General features: G+C 36.4%; 1 protein-coding gene across 2 annotated transcripts in view; it reads right to left on the reverse strand.

The window, feature by feature from the left end:
- Positions 1-1,000: 1,000 nt before the first annotated feature.
- Positions 1,001-27,499, reverse strand: part of SLC26A7 (solute carrier family 26 member 7) — a 70,868-nt gene continuing 44,369 nt past the window's right edge. The window contains exons 12-19 of one of the 2 annotated variants that reach the window (XM_064649093.1): positions 21,274-21,380; positions 18,975-19,041; positions 15,124-15,240; positions 13,425-13,473; positions 10,637-10,737; positions 8,306-8,360; positions 8,113-8,216; positions 1,001-2,964 (exon numbers count right to left, since the gene is read on the reverse strand). In XM_064649093.1, coding sequence (XP_064505163.1) covers positions 2,827-2,964; positions 8,113-8,216; positions 8,306-8,360; positions 10,637-10,737; positions 13,425-13,473; positions 15,124-15,240; positions 18,975-19,041; positions 21,274-21,380 — 738 coding nt within the window. In that variant the 3' untranslated portion in view covers positions 1,001-2,826. Of the gene's footprint in view, positions 2,965-3,829; positions 6,084-8,112; positions 8,217-8,305; positions 8,361-10,636; positions 10,738-13,424; positions 13,474-15,123; positions 15,241-18,974; positions 19,042-21,273; positions 21,381-27,499 lie in introns of those variants that run through there. The other variant, XM_064649102.1, reaches the window with a different exon arrangement.

A 27,499-nucleotide genomic window follows, 5' to 3' on the forward strand; every position in this document is an offset into this window, starting at 1 on the left:
TCCAAGCACAATGGAGATGAGAAATATCTACCATTGTCAAGTCAGTCAGAGCAACAACATGAGCCACTCCCTCGGTTCTTCTTAATTTCTAACCACCTCAATGTATCCAGCACAAAAGACCTCTTTATTGGAAAACACCTTAGAAATAAAATAACCAAACAGCCATGTCTCTGCTTTTGCATGTCATGCTCTCCAGAACGTCTGCGGAGCCAGGGGATTCCCATTAGGGAAGGAGTTGCTCCTCAAGTTGCCTTTCAAGTTCCTGGTGAAAACTGATCTTCTACATATCCATTCTGGGAATGAAAATAATATTTGCTCAGTTATCTCACTCCAAAGCAGTTTCCTTGATATTGCGTGAGTGTAATTGAGAAGGATAGCTCTAGAAAATAGCCTTTATCATTAAGGATATCATTAAGAATATTTAGCTGTGTAGTATCTAGGAATATAAACTGAAAATTGTTTATATTTTTGCAAACTACTGTAAAATCAAAAAAATGTAGAGGTTGCATTCATTTTGGTAGAAGCAAATGCTTTCATAAACTACTAGGCTTGAAAAATCAAGTTGCTACTTTCAAGGCCAAATTTTTAAAATTATGTCAATCCATTTTCCATTAATGTCATCACAGTTATTGGGAGGTGGTGGGAGGGTTTACCCATCATTTCCTCTCTACTGGGATAAGCCACAGACTGTATATAAGCAATACCATCAGTATGCACAAATTGGATATGAGGTGCACCATCTGTATATGCAAATGACAATTAAAAAAGACATATTCAAGCAACAGCCCATGCAAGGAGGCAATATTGGAAAAAATGGCCCAAGACTTCTGTATGTCTTAAAGAGGTAAAAATGTCTGTTAGATGCTATACTCCCGTAAAAGCTGTGAGGAAGTCAAACTTCTGAATGTAAGGCAGTTTCTCTTCTTTGATTATGAAGATTTAATACTTTGCAAGGTTGGAGAAGGCAACATACATTACAGATTGGTTAGTACAGGTTTGGTTTTTTTCAAAAGCTGCTAATGGAAATAATGAGGGCATTTTCCTCCTTCTACATGGAAATTGTCTCATATTCCAATTTATTTCAGTATAAATTTATTGTTGCATATGCTAATACACAGAATTGAACAAGAAAAAATTATTAATTGCATTGTAAAACACATGGAAACATACAGATTAGGTGATCTTTACTAAAAATCTATCTTAGTGATGAAGGCACCATTTAGCATGCACTCTGGAACTGCACTCCATTTATTTATGACACACTAGTTTCTGTAGACAAAGAAATATCTTCCAAAAATAGGACTACCATATTTTCAAGGCATACTGTATATTTTATTTTTGTAACTAGTAAATGTCAAACAGTATTCAAACCCAGTATTGACACATTAATGTTTTCATTCAACAGTGAAGATACCTTTCCTTGTTACATTATATATTTATGACACACAGAGCTGTCAAATAAATTTTGTCAAAGCAGCTACAGCCAGACCTTGTGACACTTGAATCATAGAATCAGGGTAAATAACCTTTAAAATGAAAGACATATGATGAGAATTAGAAACATTTAATTTGCATAAATATAATGTTAACAGTCTTTTCCTTATTACATATTTTATGCCTGATTTTTAAAAATTTTTAATTGCCACTATATTCATTTCTTAACATCAGTTTGCACTCCATTTTTTTCCTCATTGCTCACTTTGTTTTGGAATGTGTGAAACACAAATTCTGTAAGAAGCATCTGATTAGATCCCCATTTTAATATATTCTGATTAGCAAAACTTAAATATTGTGGAAAACTTCCCATTAACATGAGGTACTATTTAAGATTTAGATTAATTCCTAAAAATAGCTAAAAATTCCTAAACACATCAAGCCGTCTCTGGAAAGCAATCTTATATTAAAGTTCTCCTATGAAATGCAGAATATTGAAGCATTGATTTCCATAAGCGGGGTGATTGATACATTTTGAATTTAGAAATGTAAAACCTGAGCATATAGGTATAAGTATACATATGGGAATCAAAGGGAATGGTTAGGTTTTCAGACTTGCTTACTACTCAGAGTAGTAAATTCACTGGTTTCATTAGTTAAAACTTGTTTGTAAATAAGAGGCTTCATTGAGCCTCTGCTGGCATATGCAGTCTATCTCTTGCACCTTAAGAAATCAGTAAGAGCAGTGAGACCTCCACACTTTGCTCTTATTGCTAACACTGCATAAGCTCACATACGTAAGCACAGTTAATAAAACTTCGCATTATTCTGAAAACTCCCTAAGGATGTTCAAGTAAATAAAGCTGAAGGTACAAAGATCAGTGTCTGCCTCAGGAGGGTACAATAACTAAACTGCTTATTTTATTGACTTTAATTCCCCTCCGTGTGGATAGCAGGCTCTATCCTACAGGGTGAGTTTGGCTCGTTTCACCCTTCCGGATCAGAAGAGTAAATATGGTATATTCTATTTATAACATTCTATCATTTTATAATAATGGCAGTTGGACTAGATGATCACTGTTGGTTTCTTTCAAATGTTACTCTATTTCATTCCATTCCATTCTGCTCTAGTGAAGCTAATTGTGATGTTTTGGGTTTGGTTTCTATATATTTACATAATGATTTTTCCTGAGAGCCAGAGGGAAGCTAGTGGACAGTCTGTACAGAGAACTATTGAGGGAAGGGTTTAAAGTGATAGATGAAATTGCCTCCAAAACTTAACCTAGAAGGTTTAGGGTGTTTCCTTAAATCTTCACCAAAGAATTAAGCAGTTGTTTGTCAGTTGACTCAGTGGCACAAATACACCATCACCGGAGATTTGCAGAGAGCAACTCAGGGAGGACACGAAGCAGCTCCCATCCCACCAGCAGAGCAATCGGTGATCTGGCAGTCCATGAGGTGCATGAGGTCTGATGGCATCTCATCCTGGTGGTTTGAACACAGGCCATATGCAAGCACAGTTTCAGTAAACTTCAAGAGTTCAGAGGGGTGGGTTGTGAAGAAATGGAAACTGTATCAGTAGTGAAGTAATTTGCCCCTCAAGGTCAATAGCAAAAGAGAAATGATCCTCCGCCACTGGGTGCTCATGGTTCTATGGAGCAGTTTTACAAGGCCTAAACTCAACACAGATGTTTTAGAAGCAGTTGAAATGGCAGCTATCTTCACGAGTCTCTGTTCTGCTGAGAAACAACTATCCTAAGGAATGCCACTTGCCAGAAAGGGAATCTGATAAACAATACATACTCTCAGAAATGGTAGCTTATTTAGGCTAATTATATATGGTCGAATATATTACAGAAATATTACTAGTATCCAAAAGCCCAGAGTTGGAAGGTTAGGAAATTCAGAGTTATGATTAAATGTTTTAAGGGAAGAAATATATTTCATCCCTGATTCTGCCCTGAGAGACAATCAAGCAGTAATCACAGCATTAAGACATTTTGAATTTGAAGTCTTACACTGGTGAAACACTTTTAAAAATGACACTGTGTCACTAGAAGATCTTTGAGCTAATGGGAGATAAATGTCCATCCCAAAACAGCCATTTAACTGTGGAAAATTTATTCCTATTGAAAGCAGTAGAAATTGGAAGTAATTTTGATAAGCACTACAAAATTGATCATTTGATGCAGAGGGTTTCATTAAGGGCTAACACTACAAGGAATTTTAAAAGTATCTGTGTTGTTCCATTTAAAAAATCATTCAGAACAAAACTGAAAGTCTCCTGGTAGATGTTATGTTTGCTAAAGACCCTATTTTTAACAATTTCATTAATCAACTTATCTGTACATCTTCAGAAAAAAAACATTTACCCACCAAAGAATAAATGCTGAACTTAGTAGAAAAGATACCATTTATTCATTTATTCAGTTCGCAGTTAAGTAGAAATCTCCATTCAGCCATGACATAAAATTGATGCTTCTACAATTAAAGTACATTGTAAATAGTTTCTAAAGTGTTAATAAATTACTAAAACTGTTTGAGGAAATTATTAATCAAATGTTATAGCCTGTTACTGAGTCCAGTGATGTAATGAGTCATTTGCAATCAACTACAGCATCTGAAATTAATGCACTTGGGACACTATACGGAATTTATTTCTTCTGTGCATAATGAGCTTCTCACAGTTATTTATCAACCTTTTGCATAGTAATTATGAAAGCAGTTTCAGAAGAATATGTACAGAACGTTTCTGGTCATCTGTGAGATAAAGTGGGGAATAACTCCAAGAGTTACTCATAACTGAAAAGGCAAAAAACCCCATGGCTCTCTCCCATTGTCATCTAGCAGTGTGTAATTATCAAGACTAGAAGAAAAGCTTATCAATGTCTTAACACAACTATATGCAGGGACATGAAAGTCACTCCATGAGCCACCTCATCTCCTTCAGGCAGCAGCTTTGGGCAGACAGAGCAAGGATGGCCCAGACAAGCATACATATGTAACTGCTGCTGAAAACAGAACACAGCACTAGATTTTTCCTCTAGACTCCAGCTGCACAAAGCACTCTTGTACTTCCCTCCTCTCTGTAGTGCTAAGATGGCCATTAGGGCAGTTAGCTTCAATAGATTTTTTAAGTCAGTGAGAAAAAAAATCCTACTACCTCATCCTTTCTCATTTTTTGATTCCTTTTTCTTCAGCTCGCATTTTATTGCTGGTGTTCACATATGGCAACAAGGGCAAGAGCAAAAAAGTTGTACGTAGTATCATAGAATGGTTGGGTTGGAAGGGAGCTTACAGATCATCTAGTTACAACACCCTGCCATGGGCAGGGACACCTTTCACTAGAACTAATTGCTAACAGCTCCATCCAACCTTGCCTTGAACACTTCCAGGCCTAGGACATCCATAGCTTCTCTGGGCAACCTGTTCCAGTGTCTCTCCACCTGCACAGTAAAGAATTTTTTTCTAATATCTCAGCTAAACTTACTCTCTCTTGATTTGAAGCCATTCCCCCTTCTGTCATTACATGCTTTTGTAAATACTCTCTCCACATGTTTCTTGTAGGCTCCCTTCAGGTACTGGAAGGCCTCGATGTGTTGCCATATAACATGATACTGATGTGATAGTATAATCTAGTATGATTGCTGACAATCTACAAATACAAACCAAATACTCAACCTGTGAATTCCTCCATCCACTTTGTGTGTTCACACACAGTACTGCACATCCCATATCAGGATTAGGGCTGAAATGTGGCACACACTTTATGTGTCTCCACTGTCATCTCTCAGCTGCCATAGCTGAAGATTTCAATAACAAACAAGTCACAGCTCAAACTGGAAATAAAGACTATTCTATGCTGGAAACAAGAAAAAGTTTTTCCTCTTCAGTCTGAGCTAAAGAACACCTGTGGCTTTGAAAATGTAGCAACTTATAACTCATGACAACTACTAGAGGAGGGGGACAATCTAAGGGGCATTTAATCAACATGCAACTGCCTTCTCTGTATACACAATTTTCCCATGGACCTGGGCAGGCATTAAAAAGTATACAAAGAATGAAAAATGGAAGCATATGATAGCTGTGATATGATGCTGTCACAGCAAATGGCTGTCTTGAACAGAAGGAAGGGTAAGTAAAGACATTAGAAACAGTATGCACTGGTACATGGCTCCCTGCGTATACTCTATCAATGATAACATACTCTTTTAAGAATTCAAAATGTCTCTATTTCATACACAAAACTACAGAGGCACATTGCAACTAATGGTATGATAAAAGATATCTAAAAGAATATATCTCACTGGTAAACAGAGTCAGTACCTCATGTCTACTTCTTAATAATTTTTATCTAAATGTAATTTTTATCTAGATATAAAAATATTATATAAAACCGCTATAGAACAATTGCATGAACATTCTCTGAGTGATAGCAGCTGAAAGACTTTCTTTCTTAATGGCAGATCAATCATTACTGAATGTACTAAATATATATGGCATACAAAAGATCATCTACGAGATCCACTGGTGAAAAAAACCTAAGGAGAAACCATGATGTAGTTCATTCTGAATATGAGCAGATGAAACTAGCCATACTCAATGAGTGGGCATCACACTTCACTCTGTTCACTGTACTTGCTGTAATTCTAAATTGAGAGACACAGAAAAAAAAGTATTATAAAGTTTTCCAAGAATATAATGTAAAATTAGCAGATGGAGTGCTAGCTTGAAAATGCCACCACTATAAAGATTAATATTCCAAAAATTTATTTACTATTAGAATGAACTGAATAAAGCAACAGGCAATTTTCTTATCAATTTATAAACATAAAAATTAGAATGACACAACCTTATCATTGGAGGATATAGATAAGAGCATCTTTGCATTTCTGAACAGAGTCAGAGTTGGAAATGAACCATGAAGCCCTCTTGCCTCTACCTTTCTGACAGTGAAAGACTATTCCTTTCTGTGGTGGGAAGCTGAAATGTAAGTCGGAATGAATCACTTTCTATTAGTCTCCAGCTCCTTCCTCCTATTTTTTTCTATCCTGCCTACTCCTTAATGTAAACAGTCAAAAGTCCTACTGACCTCAGCATCTCAAAAAGTCACAGGAGGAGTATATAGACAGACTGGTAGTTACAGTGTGGTGCTGCTACTGTGGTCACCCTACCTTTTCATTCCCCTCCCCAGGTGTTAAACACAATAAACACATAAAATCCTCTGAAGCTCATACTTTGAATACTTTGAAGAAACATTAGCAGCATATATACATTGTTCATAATTACATTTAAATTTTAAGGCTGGATGCAAGCCTTTCAGACTAAACTACTAAGCCACTATGACGAAGTTTGAGTTGCCTGGCAGCTCTGGTAGAAACATGTGGTCAGTTCCTAGAAAAGTGGACTTCTGAGCTGTAACTCCCCCATTTCACTTTGAATGTTTGGTCTATCTATGTCCCTTTGCCATACAATGAGAATGCTAGTGCACAGCTATCTTACAAGAATCTTAGGAAAGTTAATTAATGTCAATAAAAATGCAGGCATTTTATGACACGACGTTAATTCTAAATCACCTAATCAGATCCCGACAAAATATACAATAGCCATCTCTTTTATTTTTGCCCTGCAGTTACCATTTCAGTAAATTATTTTTTGCAGGGCAACATAATGAAAAATGTTGGAAAGAGCTGCAAAGACCATGTTTTTCTGGTCAATCCACTAGACCAATTGTGCCAACTCAATTTAATCTGGATAAATCAATGGAAAGTGGTTTTTTTTCATAGGCAACTCAAATTTAATTAGTAAAATAAAAAATTAAGGAAAACCCAAACAACCAAACCACAGACCATGATGAGTTTAACATCTCTTGGAGAAGGCTTGAGCCAAGCTCCAGTCGTGTTTGGAATCATAAATAAAACCATGGGAAACCACACTACTTGCAATGCACACTCGGTTACACTGGCATTACAATGGAAAAGGATCACATAGTTTATGAGGAAAGCCCAGGTTTACAATATTTTTAATAAGGAATGCAAGAATCATTGAGCAAGCAAATATATGCTCAAGTAAGTCAATGCGTGTTCAAGCCTCAAGCCTCAATTTCTGAGCCAAGCCTTTCTTCTCTCTCTAGCTCTCTCTTCCACCTCGTGCAATTCCTCTCCCCTCCTTCCACCAGAGAGCCTACACGGCATGCTACAGTGCAAGGCAGAGACAAGCTTAGTAGCTCAAACCAAACTTGCTGGGGATCCAGAAGGGTTTCAGTCAGACCAGAGTGGTGTTGTGTGAAGTAGCTTCAAGCAACCCAGGAGGGATAGTAGTTTCAGTAATGCAGAACTAGATGTGAGTTAATTTGCCTCACTGAGAGGCTGTGTTAGGTGTTTCTAGAGACATAAGTGGAGAATGTGCCCAGATTAATGCACCTTAACACCGTGCCTCTGAATCTAGCATAGAAGATTGAGAACACATTGCAAAAGGAGAGATGGTGGTGGGAAGAGAGTGCTAGCAGCAAAAAACTGGGTAACTGCATTGCGAGGTTGACGACCAGTTGTAGAGAATAGATAGATAAAAGATTTCTGCCCAAAAGTTTCAGTGGGTAAATAAGACTTTCCCAGACTTTAACAAATTGCTGCGAGCATCCAAGAAGCCACTTCACTTACCCCTGCTTGTAAGTCTTACCCTGTGAATTTGAATGGCATCAATTGCTGAAGAAATAGATTCAAAAAAGACAGGATTTTCAGATTCAAGATATCCACCGTACTGCATTGCTTTTATCAAGGAAGCTGCAATAAAACAAACTCATGAGCACTGATAAAATAGTGAGGATATATATACCATCAAATTAAAATTTTTGCTGTGAGATGATACTTGCCTTTGCAGTGTGCTAGCAACACATTGATGTGTCTGTTCTTACAGTCCATGTAAATCTAAATGTGTGAAAACATGAAATTAAAAAAAAAAAATGTTTAAACAGACAGTAAAATACACAAAACCCTATATCCAAGGTAGGCAAAGCGCCTGGAATGCTGCTGTAGCAGCTGTACTGCCAGCAGCCACCAGAGTGAGCCCTTCTATTATGCAAACACCACCAACCGACACTGATTTCCTACCCCCTCTTCACAGTACGCTACAGCTCTGCCAAGAATTAAAACTTAATTTGATTAACAATTTTTCATTTTTTACTATAATTTTTGAGGGGGTTATTTCCAGATCTCCTGTTTCTGTCTCCTTGCCATATGCTTACCTACCAGTCCACACAAAAAGAAATCAGACCTAGGAAACTCTGACACTTCATGAGTTTATCAGAAAAGCACCATAACCATCATGCTACATTTTGCATTAAGTTGTTCTTTATACTTGCTTTGAAAATGGTCAACTCCACAGAGACCAAATGCTGAATGAGAGAGAAAGTAAAAGAGAAAAAAAAAGTGAAAATGACTCTAAAACCAGAGTAAAGCCTTTTTCTGCCAGATGAGGAATGTTCAAAGCAGTTCCTGCGTTAAAAAAAAAAGTTTAAATAATCCATATAAAGTGGAAAAATTTTGGAAGACGAGATTCAGTGAGAAGCCCATCAGAATACCCTATTTTTAAAAATAAACCGAAAGCCATACTCAGTCCAAAAATGCCTTTATCTCTGGCATCAGTGATGACATTTTGGGAGGAGTGTAACAACAAGAACAGGTTGAGTGTGTTCTTCTCTGAGTAACTCAGTTTAGGACCAGCCATTCATCCAGAGGCTTCACTCCCAACTTATGCACTTCACAGCCCATGTCAGACTTACCTCCCACAAATTTGTCAAACACTTCTTTGACATAATTTGTAGTTCAGAGGTCTCTAAGATCTTTTGGAAATAAGTTTCACAATTTTTTCTTAATTAATACTTTATTGAATGCCCTGTGCTTTGAAGGGATGTGTAATAAAGAATAACTCCCACTAACCTTATTTTTCCAGTTCTCTTTTTTACTATATCCCTAGCTATATGTGTAGTTTTAATTTCAAATCTTTTAAGGCAACACTTACTTCACTGTACAATGAGTAAGTGAAGTAATTGAAAAAATTGAAAAAATGGTTAGGATAAGAAAAGGCCTGGGCTGAGACCCAAGTTCAAATCTAGTCTTCTGTCTTACTCAGAAAAATTATGCAAACCAAACCTTGCATACCTATTTAACTCTGTACTCACTACACAACTTTTAAACTCCAGACCTGATGGAAATGTAAGGAACAGCTTTTGAACATAATTTTTCATCCACTATATAGAACTTCTTTTTATGCATAGAATTGTTTAGTTTGGAAAGGACCCTTAAGGTCAATGAGTCCAGGCATTAAGCAGGCACTGCCAAGTCCACTGCTAAGCCATGTCTTTCCAGCCACTCTGCCCCCAGCCTGTAGCGCTGCATGGGGTTGTTGTGACCAAGTGCAGAGCCCAGCAGCTGGCCTTTCTGAACCTCACACCGTTGGCCCCGGTCCATCCATCCAGCCTGTCCAGACCCCTCTGCAGAACCTTCCTAACCTTCAGCAGATCAACACGCCTGACTTGGTGTTCTCTGCAAACTTCTTGAGGGTGCACTTGATCCTCTCGTCCAAATCATCAATAAAGATATTAAACAGGACTGGGCCCAGTACTGGCTCTGGGGAACCTCAGTTGTGGCCAGCCACCACCCGAGTTTAGTTCCATTCACCACAGTAACCAGTGATCAGCAGTTTTAGTCCTCTGGGAGCACCTTGGAGCTCTGGCAATGCCTGAACCCAGTTGTTGGATATGTCACCCACAGGAGAAAACATGGAGGTCGTGTTTTGACCTCTGGCTTAGCAGAAAGCAGGACATACACATAAAATCACAGAATTAAAAGCTGGAATTTTAAAGGGGTAAATCTATACGTGGCTCCATGGCAACTGACATGACAGGGTCAAATATGATCTAAAACAACTTTAAAACTAAAAAAAAAAACCAACAAAAACACTAAAAAAAAAGTTCAGAAAAACATCTTCCTTTCATGCAGATATGTACATTTGCAGTTACCATAATATTTATAAATATTTTAATGCAATTTTATGTATAAACACAGTGCAGTTTAAAACCAGATCTGTGTTCATCCTTTCCATGAATCACATGTTTATCCACTGATATAGGTGAAGTAGTTGCCCACAATAACTCATATGTGTAATTATAATATATACAGAATTTTTCTGGTATCGTGAATACCTGAAGAAGCACTGAGACTCCAGTGTAGTCAAAGAAATTCAGTCCACTGCAGTCTAATATCAAAACACATCTCTCACTGTGACATGACTGCACAGATTCACCTGCACATTGGATAAATGAAAAACTTTAATTAAAAGAGAGAATAGTCAAGAACTGGATATAAGAGTAATGATAGCTCAACAAAATAAGGGCAAATTATCACAATAAAAATTTTACTGGGGTATGTACTGGGGTATCAAGCAAGCAAATGGCACATTTTAGAAGCACAAATGAAGGACTTTTAGAGCAATGGGATGAAATGATGACAGGCAGAACATATTATTAATGAGATGTTTTAGATAGCATAGTATCTCAATAATTAAACAATTGTTTCTTCAAATTTGAATTTCTAAGTGAGTCATGATAATAACTTGGCTTGTTTGGAAGATTTTTCAGGGGATACACAGAAAATATAACTCTTTTAAGTTCTAATATGACATTGATTTCTATAGTACCTAAAAACCTGCCTATACCTTAACTTAATATTCACCCATAAGGAAGAAGAATATGTAAAGTGGAGTGTTTCATTTTCCTAAGGTTTTACTGTGCTGGCTTTTGTTTGGTTAATTTTTTAATATACTATCACATATTTTTGCTGGAGAAAAAAATTATGTTGGCAAGATTTGCAAAGGTCTTATTCTTCAACTTCAGGCCACCTTGTGTTTAATCTAAACATATTCTGTTCTAAATGCATCCTGAACCAGCACACAGATAAATGATTCCTGGCTTTCATAATGGGAAAACTAGAAAATAATGCACATCTTATTTACATTATTCTGTGAACAAATGTTTGTTATCATAATGCACACAACTCAAAAAAAAAAAAAAGATAAAGAAAAGGAATTCTGGATGTAAAGATGAGTTAAGCTAAATGGCATTGGTAGAGCAGAGGTAAAGATTTTAAACTATTGAGGGGAATTAGAATTTCACCATGATGCAAATTTACAATGGTGATAATTCCTTTGTGACAGTAGTCTGAGAGCCAGAGCCTTTTGGACTTGCATCTCCAGAGATTTACTGACTTTGTACTGTCCAACATACAACAACAGATACATACCAAACAAAAATACAGAATTTTAAAGGGAACTTCCCATCTGACATTATTGTGATAGAAACCTAGAAAGGATTTACGAGATCTGCTAGGTTATTTAGTGTAATAATTCCTGCTGCATTGCATTAGAGGCTGCCTGGCTTCTAAATGGAGGGATAGGTACACACCTGCTCCCTCTTTGGACCAGTGCAAGAGCAACAGCAGCTGTTTCATTTGGTGCTGATACAGACAGTACTCCCCAGAAGGAGAAAGGAAAGATTCTTTTTTTCCTTATGACAAAGACGTAAGTTGCCATGCTTTCCAGGGCAACTACCATAAGGATTAAGGTTTGTGTCCTCTTCCTCTCCTCCTTCCTGAAAATTTAAACTCCACATTTTGTTTTTCTCTTTAAGGGCATTTTTCTTTTTTTTCTCCCTGCTTTTTATTTTAAAGGCCCCACAAAGAATCACCATAGGCTGGTTGGTACAAGTAACAACAGAACATTTAAGTCCTCAGGTTAGAACTCAGGCTTTCAGAAAAGAGATTTTATACTGTCTGTCACTTCTGTAATGTGAGAAACCAGTTTATCTTCAAGACAACTGAAATACATACTGGCAAGATCTTCTCACACATAGTATTTTACAGTATAGTCAATACAATACAATATAGTCTTTGGCAGCCATTATTACAGGTTGCTATGCTACATCAAAGCACTCTGTCAGCCCCAAGTAAACTAAACACTGTAGCATCATAAAAATGTCATGAGTCTGGTTAATAAATGCAGAAATTCAGAGAACAGCCTCCCGAAGAGATTATCTGCTGCAGCCTTAATGCTTATAAGCATTTTAAATAAACACAGTGTTTTAATTCAATCCAAAATTAAATCATCTGTATAAAGTATCTTCTGCAAAAGGTTGCTGCAGCTCTCCCACGAGAATGCGAGTCCTCTGGTTTGATTTAAATGTTATAAAATGTGGGAAGAGTGGAATTATCCAGCTTAATCCTTAATTGAAAGCAAACTCCTAGGTTTTTTCTTTATTCTATACTGTATTGATATACAGTACAATATTGGTAGTCATCGTGTCACTGATAATTCAGTTGACATTTTCTGTGATTTTCTACCATGTGGATTTAAAGATCACACAGATTTAACATGGTAAAAATCTTATCTTATTTTTACTTTTCCATACTAGTATTCAACTCTGTGAATGGAAAAAAACATGACCAGAGCTGAGCGAAACAGCCTCCTGGGCCTGATCTGAAGATCAGTGCAGGCAGCAACATGGGAAGTGCTTCCCCTGCTGCGTACCTGGCTCATTATGCTCACAAGTTGTTCCTGTGAAATGAGCAGGCACTCCCAGAAACATAGAATGGTTTGGGTTGGAAGGGACCTTAAGGATCATCTAGTTCCAACCCCACTGCCATGGGCAATGAGTCTTCCACTATAAACTTCCACTCCCACAGAAAAGATGCTTTCATGGGTACCCTACTTTTGAAATCTGAAAAAGTCAGTCAAAAACAAAATGAGAAACAGGACTTGTTAGACCAAAGTTAAGAGTTTAATATGGTTTAGCATTCATGTTTCCTTGAATGTTTGGTCTAACTGAAAATATTAATTTCCATACAACTTGAGTTCATCTAGAAATATATAGAAAAATGTGGAGCCATTTTGCACACTTACATCCATCTTGGTTTTAATATAATTTATAGATAACTCACCATGACAACTTCCATTGGAAAATGGACAGAGCAATGTGTTCTGCTCACACTGAAATAAAAGCAACAAACTAATAACATACCAAGGAAAACTAGTTCAATGCACAGTAACCAGAGAAAATCAATGCAATGCATATGAATTCTGTTTCTCAATATCAAAGTTAACTCATTCCCTCCGAAGTCATGTTCTATCCAACACCCTATTGAATGTATATTATTTTCTGGTATAACCTTAGAAGAATACTGAGATACATACTCAAATTGATATTTTGCTTTTCTTTAAAAAGATGGGAAAGATGTTCTTGAAAAGATAGGTGATTTTATGAGATTAACTTGCTGCAATCTCATCTGCTATGCTAATATTTTAGTAAGAACATTTTTATATGCAAATTTATTAAAAATTATCTTTATTTGGAGAGTTTTTATAAAAATTATTTCAATATGTATAAGTTCTCAGTAGAAATAGGAGCTGAAGCCAGAACTAGAGCACAGAAACAAAATCTAAACTGCATTTTTTTTTCCACATCCATTATGTCCTACAGAAAGACATTTATTCCACAAAAAAAAAAATTACAAAAAAAATTTATGCACAGTACTTCAGGCAACTGTACTGCCAAGTACCTTACAGAAGAGACAAAGGATAAAATCTCCCTAGTAAGTAATGCATAAATTAACTTATTAAATTAACTTATTACACTTATTAAATTAACTCATATATTAATTCCATGCACATCCTAAGTGATTTCTCTCTCTTTGGAGGTTTGTTATCATACCAATCCAAATCAGTTAGCCTAGCAGAACCAAGCATAGAAAGCATCACATTTTCTGAGCTGAATCCTGAATTTCCACCTATTAAAGTGCACATCAGTAGCACAACTCTTTGTCAAGGGACAGCAGAGGTGGTAGACACATATTGCTGTCTTAACAACCCATCTAAGACATGCTTGTGATTTGCTCAGCCCAGTTTACCAAACTGGATGAAATTTTCTACAGCAAGCATTGTATAGTATTGAAATGTCTTCATTGTACTGATAGACAAATGATAATTTATTTTTTTCCCTTTTAGGAAGTGTTGCAGGAAGTTGCAGTAATCATATGCAGATAAACTTGGAAAATACTATATTTATAGGGATTTTTTCCAAAAAAAGTGTTATACATAATTTGTATACTGTTTATTTTTGCAATACAATCAGTGCAAAAAATGAAAAAGAAATACTACCTTTGAGAAAATTTACCCGCTTTGTAACTTCTTCCCAATTCTCCAGAATTTACTTATAGTTAGAAATGAAGTGTCTATCTCTCATGGACTCATGTCCAGGAAAAAAAATCACATCACATTCAAGCACATTTGTAGCTGCTCTCTGTCTTTCTAGAATCCCAGCCTTACATCATCTGAGGTTATATAAGTTCTTCCATAAATTTTAGAGTTTTGGATCAGTGCTTTAATGTCTCTTAAAGGATCATACACAGAAATAGTGAAGATATTATTTTCAAGTAATAGTTAAAAATAATCCATACTGAATCTGATTAAGATTAGGATTAACTTTATTCTAAATGAATCATTTGCAATTTTACGTTTTTATGTCTGTTTCAGTATCTGATTGCATTCTCTAAGAAATGCAAGGAAAGCAAGCACAATGTTCAACACAGTCACTGTGATTAATGAAGCAAATAGCATATCCTCATTTACATCTTCACATACCTGGCTGCTCATGCTATCCTTCTGGATTATCTTTATCAGGTCAGCATGAAATTTCCTGGCATTCAGAAAGACTAATGGATTGTTGACTGAAATTATTTTCACCTGTTTCAATGATTCCTGTGGAATTAAATAAACATAATGCTGCAAAGTTTATCTTGTGTTTGGAGACTAAAACCCAAACTCATTTATTTAAAAATCCTGAAAATACCTGTAAATTAACCGAGAAAGAGCTTTGGATTGTGAGAGTGATTCAACAGATAACTCTCTTGATTAGCCTTCACACACAGCTGAAGTAAGAATGGAAATGTAAGTAATGTATAATGAAAATTACATTCAATTCTAGTTACCATGGAAAAAAAGCATACTCATGATGATGCATAATACTAAGAACTATTATCTGATAAATAATAGCACTGTTTCAGTTGGTATGATCCCTAAATATAAGCAAGACAGCACTTGCAGACAGAGAATATATTTTATTAGACAAACACATGTCTTGAAAAAAAGTACATAAGGTTTTGGGGCAAACACTGCAGGTGATTTGGGGAAAGCTGGCAATATTCATCGTAGTCATCTGAAGATAACTTTAGTACAGAGCTATTTCTCCACGAAAATACTTTGTGGATCCAGAGCAACCTTGAGTGGCACATTTAAAGCTTTACCAGCACATATCTACAACCAACTCAATAGTCTACACAAGAATCATCAGTCAGCCTTGATCCTGTCTCTGCACTTCATTGAATAAGTTACAAACAGCTTACCAGTACCTTGGGTCACACTGTGTACCTCAAAACATAGATGTTACACAACAGAACAATTTTGGAATGACATCAGATAAAGGTCAGAAACCCCAGGCATCAGTGAGGAACGTTTTGCACAAAACAAATGCAATTTCTCTCACTCTCGAGGTTTACTCATAAAAACCCTTAAAGCCAGCAAAAAATTTGTTATTTATATATAAATATATTGGATATCAGCAATCACATGATTAAATACTGGTTTTGTAGGAGGTAGAATTAAGTTAATTCTACTGAACTCTAAATTTTCCACAGGTTGTGTGACAATGGAAATAAAACCAAAAAATTTGCAAGAGAGTATAGGTCAAAAAGCCTCTCTTTTCCCTAACAAAAGTCATACAAGAAGGTCACACTCAAACAAAAGGAAGTGGAGCTGACACAGACCATTTTTCAAGTAGTTTAAAATCTTTTGGGATTGCATCGAAGATATGCAGTTTTCCCAACAGACTTTCAAGTAAAATGGGAATGAAAATCTTCACCACAAACCACAAAAACTATGTCCTTATTGTAGACTGCTGTTCAGACTTCTGGGAACCAGACGATATCTTGGACACCACGGCAGTGACCATCATACAAAGGAAACATTTCAAACATCCCAAAGTGAGGCAAAGAGCACCAGACTATGTATAGGGACTTTGTGCAATTTACCTATGAATGCAATTGTGGTAAATATCACATCACCAACATACCTCAGTCGGACAACTGGCAAAGCATGGCAGTTGAAATGGCTCAGTTTATATGAAAGAAAGCTCTAAAATAAGGGCAAAACAGAGGGCAATATATTTTTGAATGGAGAAATACTCTGACATTCCACAGATTCCCATTAAAAATTATGCTATACACAGCTTGGTGTGGAGACAAGTGGGCATTTCAGTCCCTTAGCAGCACTGTAAAGTAAAAGATGAAAACTGAGGAAAAAGGAAGGCTGATGTGCAAAGATAAAAGCCTGTGATGATCAAGAGGCTAAAAAGCTTCCAAAAGTGCAAGGTGGAAAACTTGAAAGGCTCAAATCATAAAGTCAGATTGAAATGATGGCAGACTTAGGTATACTTTTTTTGTCCAGAATGGGCAAGGTCAAATGTGCCCAATTTGACTCAGTTATTCCGGGTTCTGGTTTGGTTCTTTCTTAAAAAGAATTGTTCTGAGAAAAATGAACTTCTTCTTTGCTGTGTACTTGCTAAGAAAGTGGGAAAATTATTTCAGGTGGCCTGTCCCTGCCATCCCTTAGAAGGACACAGGCAATTGCCCAGTGCACTCTGCACAGCACCATCTATGCTTGGGTAAGGGTTCATTATAAGTGAACACCTCTGATGCAATGTGTTTCACATAAGCTTCTAAATACCCTTTGATTTTTTTCCACATTAAAGTGTCTTTTCTCTTATTGGTGAAATAACCCCTATAAATCCACAGACCTTAATGGCAGGGTAGATCATTAAGCTTGCATATTTTGATGTTTAAAAGTCCTGTTGTTTATGTCTAAGCTGTTATTTACCAGGGAAACTTGGATCAGTGTAACATTCATATATTAAAAATTACCCTAAATGCCTGCTGCAATCCAGTGACTCCAAATTCAATTAAAGGCATTTTTCTCAATCTTAAAAATATTTTCCTTCTTTGTTTTGTGTAATAAGCCCTTGAGCAATTTGCTTCCTTAACAAAATGTTATTTTCCCCAATGTCTGCAGACACTGGTTTGTTATTACTAGGTTACTGGCATTAATCTTAATGATTAAGTTAAAAAAAAACAACACAGCTTAAAAAAAGATGTATAGGGGTTTGTACAAAATACTTTATGAACTGTTAAGGAAAAAAACAGGCAAATAAAATTTTGGTTACCCATCTCTGACAACGTTACTCCAATGTTTTTCTTAAGAATGAAAAGTGATATAATAATTGACAGTGAGCCCAGCCTCAAAAACAGTGTTTTTAATTCACAGTTCAGAGTCCTTCCCATTCTTATGTACCTTTCACATTCCAGTGTTGCTCATCATGCCAAAACCGTAAATGCCTCCGAGCCCCTGAAAGTTCAGATTTTGAGCCCAAGATAGCTCTGATGGAAGACATTTGCCAGAAACAATAAATTCTTTAAAGAAGAGCTTCTTAATGGTGAGGCAATAACTGCTGAGCATGTGGCTTACTGATACATAATACCCTTCATAAACATTAGAAAAGGAAAAAGGACATAGTAGAAAGTGTCACAGTGGAGAAGGCAAGATGTCCCAGTGATGGGGCTCTGTGCTGAAAGGACACATGGTTCTACTTCTCTCTTGGCTGCTGACCCACCAGTTCACCTTTGAGGAGGGAGTTCACCTCTCTGGGTCATTACCCTTCTCTTCTTACCATAGGCCTGACCACAAGCAGCTTTGATGATAATTGCAATGAAAATAACCAAAAGAATCTGACTGGTTAGTTTGAGTTTGTAGAAAGCCAAATTTTAAAAGCACGGTCTTTGGAAGAGATTCTTCCATCCGTTTTCATGAGAGGCTACCTTGTTTGAGCATAGGGTGAGGAGATGTGTGAAGCAGTCTGTGACAACTTCATGGTGCTGGCCCTCCTTTCCCAGCCACACACAGCGCCCTTTGGGACAGTCCAGTCACAAGGGACTGGTGGCAGAAATGGGATCAGAAAAGAGATTGTGGATATGAGAATACCAAAGGACTTTCAGGAAGTGAGGAAATCTGATAAGAATACAGAGACTGGTATTGTCTGCTCAGATTGCCCTTGCCATTCCTGGCAAGAGATTTCCTTAAACTTAGGAATTAGGAAACTTTTACTAAGAGCAATTCCTTACTTAAAATGACAAATAAACTAAGATAGATAGATCTGAGAGGACTTGCCTAACTTTGCTTTTCAGACCAGCAGCATGATCGTGAAGATATTCCAATTTCTGATGGCCAGCTAGTTTTGTATTTACTATATCATACGGGCTTTAGATTTCAAGTGGTCATATCATGAAAATGCTCCCTTGACTCCCTGATTACAATCTGATAGCCAACTAGAGAAAATAAACAAATCAGTGAAACACACACACACAAGTTAAAAAAAATTAACTTACACAATTATCTTCTACTTTGTATTTATATTCCACTTCTTTCACATTTTTCAAATTCAGCGTCTTTGCTCTGTAATCAATACACAGAGAAAATCTGTAAGGCAAATCCTTAGTAGTCTTGAACAGAAACAGGAAGAGACACATGCCAAACTACAGCAGAGAAGTTTGAAGTTGGGACAATGCAATTTGTCTATATTTTTGTGCACATAGAGCTTATCTTTTTGATAATCCAGTTAAAGAGTAAAAACTCATTTTAGAATTATGATATATCACTTTGAAAATATGAATAATGAAAGTCTCTGGTGAATAAAATCTCAATTTTCATTTTAATTTTCTTAATTTTAATTTTCATTAGTGTTTTGTAGCTGGCCAGACAGCTGTTCTCAAACCAAAGTAGCTCATATATAATCTATAGCATCAAAAGTAAAGAGATTCAATTAACATTTTTTACCTGCAAAATCGTAACATAAGGAAAGGGGAATTAAATGTGTTGAATAGCTGCGGGTCATGAAAAATAAAGACTTTTATTTGTCATTAAAATTGACACATTTTTGTATGATGAAGAAGAACACTGCACTCTAGCTATCAAAATCGGGGACTTAACAGGAAAGGGCCAGTATCCCTATGCTGTCTACGCAGTCTGTGAAAAGAGAAAGTTGCCTTGGAAAGGCAGCTCAGTGTAGGTGAGTATAGATGTAGGTGTAGTTTGACCTTCAGTGTAGGTTGACCTTCTTCTTCAATGCAGCATTTGCAGGAACAAAATTTACTGAAGAAGACTATCAAATTAGCTGTTATCTGAGCTCTGTGCCTAAAGCTAGGCAATGGAAATAATCCCAGAATACAAACATTTAATAGATGCGTCAGTGTGAAAGAGTATTTGCAGGTATTGAGGCTGGCTAAATGAGCCTTGCAAAAGTCAGCTGTTCTCTCATCTTTGCATAAATTAGGCTGTAGCTGCTGCTGGTTTTAATTTACATTCTGATACGTGACATGTATCACATCCAATACTCTGGCATCTGAACAGAAAATTCTCAATAAATAATCTAAGATATTTTACTTGCTTCACTTCTGCTAATGCTTTTGCTCATGACTGCATGGCTTACTACATATTGTCTCACTAACCACATCTGCACAGTACAGATTTTAAGGCTGCTACCTTGTTCAGTGCCTTTAGATGGTGTGAACAATCACATTCAGCTTGACTGAAGAACACAGAAATCACCGGGAAGAGTGCAGGTTCAGACTGAGGTCTCTGTTAGATCAGGCAACAGAGGATCATGCTCTTTTGTGTTAGATATCCCTCCCTTTCTGCTGTTGGAGAACCTCAAACATTCAGGTCCAGGGTAAAAACATGAAAACTTGCATTTTGCTTTACTAGCAGAATTTACCAAAATTTTAGCTTGCTGAATAGCAGAATTTTACCACAAAGGTACTGATTGATTTAAGCAGAGATCATCTTCCATAATTTTTAACTGCCTTGCAATTTTGAACTATTTTCATGCTGGTTCTGCAACTTATTCCAAGAGAACAGAGCTGTGCACAAATGGCTAACACCATTAACTTTAACAAGCATTTAATCAAGCTGTCTATATTATGCTTAATTTCAGTGGGATTCAATGTTCATGCAAACAACTGCATGCAAGCAGCAAGTCGTTTCCAGGTCTGGTGATCTGTGAATTAATTCTGTAGCACAAATCAATCATGAACCTCAGCTGATATATTCTCTTTACTGATGATACAAAGTAGCAACTGTAATATATAATATAAGAATTTCTGATTACTCTAGTTTATTTGTTCTGGCTTTTCTAATTCATAAACAGAACAGATACTTTTTATTAGATATTAGAATAGTTGTGCAATTATGTTTCATTAATCTATATTAGCAGTGCAAACGTCAACCACCAACTCCTGTGCAACATAGTACCTAGGAGTTTATAAAGGTGCTTAGAGTTCCTAAGGCTTGCCACAGTTTCTCATTAAGGACCAAATAAATATCTAGTGGAAAAAAATTATATTTTTAATCTTTCTATTGGTTTTTTCTACCTTCACATAATGAATCATATAGATGTGTAATAATAAGAGAAATCACAAAATAATGCCATTTCATAAAATGTTGTAGAGATCCTTAGTCTATGATGAATGCACGGGTGTGACTTTTCCTTTTGACTTGTCTTACCTTGTAATTTTTTGCAACTAAAATACTGAATTCAGTATACCGTATGTCCATCCTGACTATGAATGAATAGGCAGAAAGAAAACATAATGGTGTGCTAGTAGAACATTCCAATAAATTGATTCTTACCTGGGAAAGCGGAAAATCACAATTACTATAGTGCAGACAATGCCATACAACAGTCCCACGTTGGCAGCAAAGCATATTGTAAACACGTAGGTACTAACCCATATGCTCTTGAAGGAGGGAAGAAAAAGAAGTGATTAGTTTTAAATTTCATAGCAATGTGCATTTTGTGAATGAGAAAAAAGACTTTTAAAACTAAGATAGTTTCTCAGATGTGAACATTTGGATCTTTGAACTGGCAAATACTGAAGACTGAATTAGCAATTAAAGTAATGCCTCCCCACAGGAGACCACGTGCAACATGGCACTACTGATCACAGAGATTCCTTCCAGAGTTACTTAAAATAACATATGTACTTGTGCTAACAGCATAAACAGACTGAACTGTAGTTTTGTAAAACCTGTATTTTATATCTCACACTGCAAGTTCTGCCACTTTCTTGACTGCACAGATTTTAAATCCTCCTTTCCTTTGACACAATGAGAATGTACCCTAATGAGGTCACATACAGAGAGCTCTTCTCCCACTAATGTGGGAATTATAATTTGCAAGGAGGCTGATTAAAAGTGGTGCTTATCAGAGTAAAGCTGACTAAAACAATTCTATAACAAAAATTACTGGGGAATTAATTCCTTCCCAGAGAAATGATGAGATTTCATATTACTTCCCCACCTTTCAGTATTTGATTACTAAAATTTTGGATTCATCTTAAATTAAAATTAAAAAAATATACAAAAGCATATCTGAAACTAAAGTCACTTTGAAAAGAAATTTAAAATATTTTTTAAAAAAACTTAAAAAATTAACATTTCATTTATTAAAATTATTCTCTTACCAGAAATGTTCATTTTTATTTCCATACTACAATGATGTGTATAGCTGAGAGATACCCAGATTTTACAATTAAAAGAAGAAAAGTACAAATTACTCTATTTCTTATACCAACCTAATTGGTACAATAAAGCACAAATTTCTTTCCTTGGGGGAGCCTTAAGCAAAGACTGCCACCTAATCTTTATATAAAAGGCGTTGAAGAAGAATGGAAATTATTTTCACTCCTCTCAATATCCCAATCCCCACAGGTGCCCATTTCAACAATTACTTCTTGTAGTGCTTCTTGTTCATGTTTGCAGAATAACAGGTCACATTACAATGAAACGATCAATGTTAAGATTATCCTTTCTGATGCTTTTACTTAACTCATGAAAGCCAGAGACAATAGAACACTTTCAGCCTAACCACAGGAATTTTGCTTGAGCAGATTTCAGCACTGTTATTTTACGAATTATAAAATGTAAGTCATACTGCACTAATTTGTGCTTCACAGAGGACAGTGTTACATGATTCTATCAAGAAACCTTTCCCTCCCTCAACTTCAAGATTCCTAATTTCTGCAAAATGTTTTGCAATTTCTAAAATGGCACAGCTGCTAGATAAAGAGACAGTTCATTAAGACTGTCCTCAATCACCAGTTGTATTTTAACATGATATTTTATACAAATTGTTGTGTGTATATTCACAAAAATACCTTTATGAGCAACAGATATGACTTTTAATTAACCAGTAAGAAAGTAATGCTAAGATTTACAAAGCCAGTGTTTATTTTTAAAGGAGCTCACTGGACATGAAAGGGCTAACAAAAATACCACAAACCTGAAGTTCAGGTGGGATCAAGAATTAGCCTATCCTGATAAGGCTGAACCTTTGACAACACCTGAATCCACTTCAGTGCAATTCACTTCAGCTGCAGACCTGAGCCTCATCACATCTAACTAAATCACTGCTGCTAGACCTGCAAAATTCTTACATCTCAGAAGAAAACATGAAAACCCAATACAAAGTCTGCATAGGAAAAATAAAAGCCATTAAGTACTGCTGAGTACTGAATAAGCTAGCTGAGTGCCTCTCTAGCAGCCTAGTATCTTACATCTTAACTGTAATCAGAGACTGCCATTGATGTAGAGGTTGAGCCAAAACAATTATATTCTCATTAGTCAATCACCCTTTCAGTGCTTTGTGCTGGCCTGGAGTCAGTGCTTCTTTAGTTAATGTAGCATCAAACTTGTAGAAAGAAGTTATGTTGATCTGATAGACTTTTTTTATGGGCTATTGCAAGGTTCATCAAAGAAGTCATAAAAATATTAAAGTTTTCTTTGGCAACTTACTTCAAGATGGTTAGTGCATAGTCCAGGACAGATAGAACCTAATCACTCTTCAAATCTTAGCAACAATGTGTTACAGACACATTATTCTCAAAAGTCAAAACAAAATCCACCTTCAAAGTATCTTTGTCCTGTACTAATTTAAAGAAAAATTCTAAAGAGGGAGCAAAGAAACAAGCAGAAGTAATGGACTTATGTTGACTCCTGTATATATGAGAAAGTATCAGAAGCATTGAGAGGTGCAGTGACTGTGTATATAGCAGCTGCCTCCATCTAGACTTTTCCATTTCATAGGATCTAATCACCCACCGTTGAGGAGCATCTGAAACGGGAACTTGGTAGGAAAAAAGCATATAAATAAGTTGTAGAACACTTTCTGAACCTAGGGCTAAACTATGCAATGCTAAGGTATGGCGAAATAAATGTTTCTCTACCATTTTGAAATCAGATTATAAACTTCCCTTTTTCATTGCAAACTGAGACAATCAGCTATTGCCTGAATGGGTAGAATTCCTCTCACTTGGCATTAACTGCCGGCAGCTCAGCTGTCTAGTTTCCTAGCATAACTGATGCAGATTTGGTTATCAGAGTGAGGAGAATTTAGAATGCAGTTTGCTTAACTCCTACCTGATTATGCTGTTGCTTACTTGAGGAAGAGATGAATCATACTCTAACATGACTCGGCTGACCAATTCTGTACTATCTGTAATGTGAGGCTGTGATGACTTGCTCAAAGAGAGAGGCCCATGTTGCCATCACCATCATGTAACCAAAAGAAGAATCCCATTAAAGTCCTACTCATTCAGGAAGTGTCTCAGCAGGGAAGATGCTGGAGTCCTGGAGGAAGCTCTGGGTCTAAGGAGGCTGAGTGACATGACCCTGCTCCCACGTCCTTCTGCAGACAAATGATTGATACTGGCATTCATCCCCAGCACACCCTTCACCAAAACTTATGATTCAAGGGCTGAAGTGAAAACCACCAGACATAGAGCAGGAACTGCTTAATGCACTTAGCGACATGGTTTAGTGGTAGACTTGGCAATGCTGGGTTAATGGTTGGACTAGATGGTCTATAAAGGTCTTTTCCAACCTAAATGATCCTCTGATGATAAAGTGGTATGGTAGTCCTTTATTATAATTTTTCACAAGTATTCCATACACAATGGTTAAGACAGTATTTTTTTTCAAACAGCCCTGGAGACAGAAGAACTGATACAAATATTACTCTTTAAAAATTATTTATGTGGCAAGCATACTTTCAATGGATTAAGCATTTGCAAATTCCTTGCCACCCCACTGAGATCAACTACAGCACAAGTAATATAATTCAGAGTAGCATATTCACTAATGCAGGAAAAATAGAAAATCTCCCTAGGATGTCATAAGCTAAAAGCATGGATGGAAAATTATTCTCACAGAAGAGATGGTTTCCTACCTTGCAGAAAATTGTTTATATAGCAAAGTCCTCAGAGCTCTTAGAGCACTCTCGTGAATCAGGACCCATGTGTGACAAATCTAAAAGGCCATATCCCTCCTGAGGATAATAAGTTAAGAAGTTCTAAAAAACCCAAGAAATTACACTAATGAACTCCAAAATTTCAAGAAAGACCCTCCCTGGGCTCTTTTCTCTAAATATGTTGACAAAATATATTGAAAGAGTGGTGGATCCATGTCTCAGAAACCAACACTGGCAAGATCTTGGAGGATACTTGTCAAAAATGAGACCCTCCTTGTTGGATCTACTTTAATTTCTGAATTAGTAGCATTCTTTACATCCTTAAATATTATTATATGTGCATGTACTTACAATTCATGTATCAATAACTGCCTCTCATATCACAACACCTTGCAGGGAATGTGTAATTTTTACCATAAATTCTTGCCATTCTTCCTGCTTTATGAATCATGAAGTCAATCATGAAGCTGGCTTTGTCTCAACTGTGGTCATTTTGTGGTCAAGTCATATGTGCAACCTTAAAACAGTTTTTTCTCTTTAAATGCCAGAGTATTTCCACATAGAATTCCCCAGATCCATGCTATATAATTAACTTATAAAAATAATCCTTATTCTATTATCATTTTTCACTTAGAGCATCACCTTCTGAAATACTTTTTCCCCATCCTTGGTCACTTTCAAGTCCAATTATTAACAGCAAAGAAAATATTGCTCTTCAACAGTCCATTTCCAGGCAGTAGTTTTTGCCTAGCTTAAAAGGCAGCTTATCTGGGATGCTGAGCCTTAAAATCAAGACTTAACAAGAACTTTATTGGCCTTTTTATTGATTCTAGCAAAGTGCACTGTCAAGCTGGAGAATAAAAAGGCAAGTTAGTCAAGTTGGCCCGGATTAGAATCTAGGCTTGCAGGACGGATATGGAAATCAACTTTTGATCTCAGGACCTGAGAAGTGACATATACTCACAGACGAATATCAGATCAGCTTCCTGATAGTTCCCCAAAAAAAGAGGAAAAAAAATCAGGACAAATCACTCCCAGTGCAATAGTGAAATTATTAATCTGCGATTGTTGAAGTCATCCAACCAAGAAGGTGTAGGGACTGACAGAAGACCTTAACTGAAGTGATGCCTCAGAGCTTTTTAAGGCAAGAGAAGCAAGAGACATTTGAAGTTCACATGGATGCTGTGAATGGCAGGAAAGAGATCTGTGGAATAAGGACAGTGGGGTACTATCTGGAAAGCAATTGAATGTGATTTGAGAGGCAGGTTTTGAAACAGGACATCCCTGAGAGTTGATAAAAAACAAGTCAAAAGAAAACTGAAACAAATTTATGCAATAATATTTGGTATTGGCTACTAAAGTCTGTCAGCCTAGCTGCTTATTTGAACTCAGCTGATCCTAAACACTAAATCTGAAAGGAAAAGCCATCCGTATCTAAAAGAAGAAATTTCATAGAAACACAGAATATCCTGTGATGGAAGGAATGAATGAAGATCCTCAAGCCCAACTCCTGAACAGTACCTTTCGAGCTGAACCTTTAATATTTAAAAGGATTATGTTTATAAAGAACTAATCAACAAGAAAATGTTATTCATCCCATTTGTGTTCAATGAGAAGCTTAAGGAAGTGTGAAGAAAAAAGGTAACAAACACCATAATATTCTGTTTCCATGCACTATCATGCCAGACTTATAAGCAAAACAAAGCTGACTTCAATGCTACATGACACACACCCTTCAAAGAATCAGTTCCAGAAAGGACAACTGCTAATTATTTCCAAATATTTTGTTAGAGTTTCTATCTTCAAAACAATTTTTTTTGGGTGACTGAAAAATTCATTTCCAGTGTTCTGTCAATTGCTGCAGTGAATCTTTTCAGGCCGAAATAACACCAGTGTAGTTATACAAATCACTGGGCTTGGTGGGGCTCCTCAGAGCAGGCAGCAATGCAAGATCAATGTTTATAGCCTTACTTTAAACTATTCTATTTAAAGCAAGATGATATACCCTGTCAAGCTAAGGACTGATGGTGCAACTACTTGAAGATAAATCATTGTTCAAGTATGTTCAGTCAAAAAGATGAACCCAGCAAACTCCCCCTTTCTATAATCTCTCTTAGAAATGATAGACATCAGAGAGGTAATAACTAACTACTCACTCAGCCTTTTCTGCCAAAACCAGAAAAGCAAAAATCAATCAGGCAAGTCTAACTGTGAAGATGCATCAAATCTAGTGACATTGCAGAATATCCTGCTGGAAAACTTAACTACTTATTGTCTCAGTGCACTGATAGAGAAGATATATCTCTCTCCTGTAACTACCAATTTTCTTAAGTCCAGTGTAGCCAAAATAATTCTTGATCCACATCATCCACCATTTCTGTCATTGGAAATATGTGTTAAACTGAAGATCAAATACAGTACAAGTGATAGAAAATATTTTCAGAATTTTACTGCTTGAGGAGCATAAGATTGCATGAAAGATAAAGCTTTTCTTCTGGCTGATACAAAAAACCCCACCAAAACCAACAAACCAAACAAAAACCAAAAACCTCTAGTTTTTTGTGACTAAATGTGAAAAAACTCACATAACCAAACTTGTTGTTGTTTAGC

Source organism: Pseudopipra pipra, chromosome 1 (genome assembly GCF_036250125.1).
Source record: "Pseudopipra pipra isolate bDixPip1 chromosome 1, bDixPip1.hap1, whole genome shotgun sequence".
In the NCBI taxonomy this organism is placed as follows: Eukaryota; Metazoa; Chordata; class Aves; order Passeriformes; family Pipridae; genus Pseudopipra; species Pseudopipra pipra.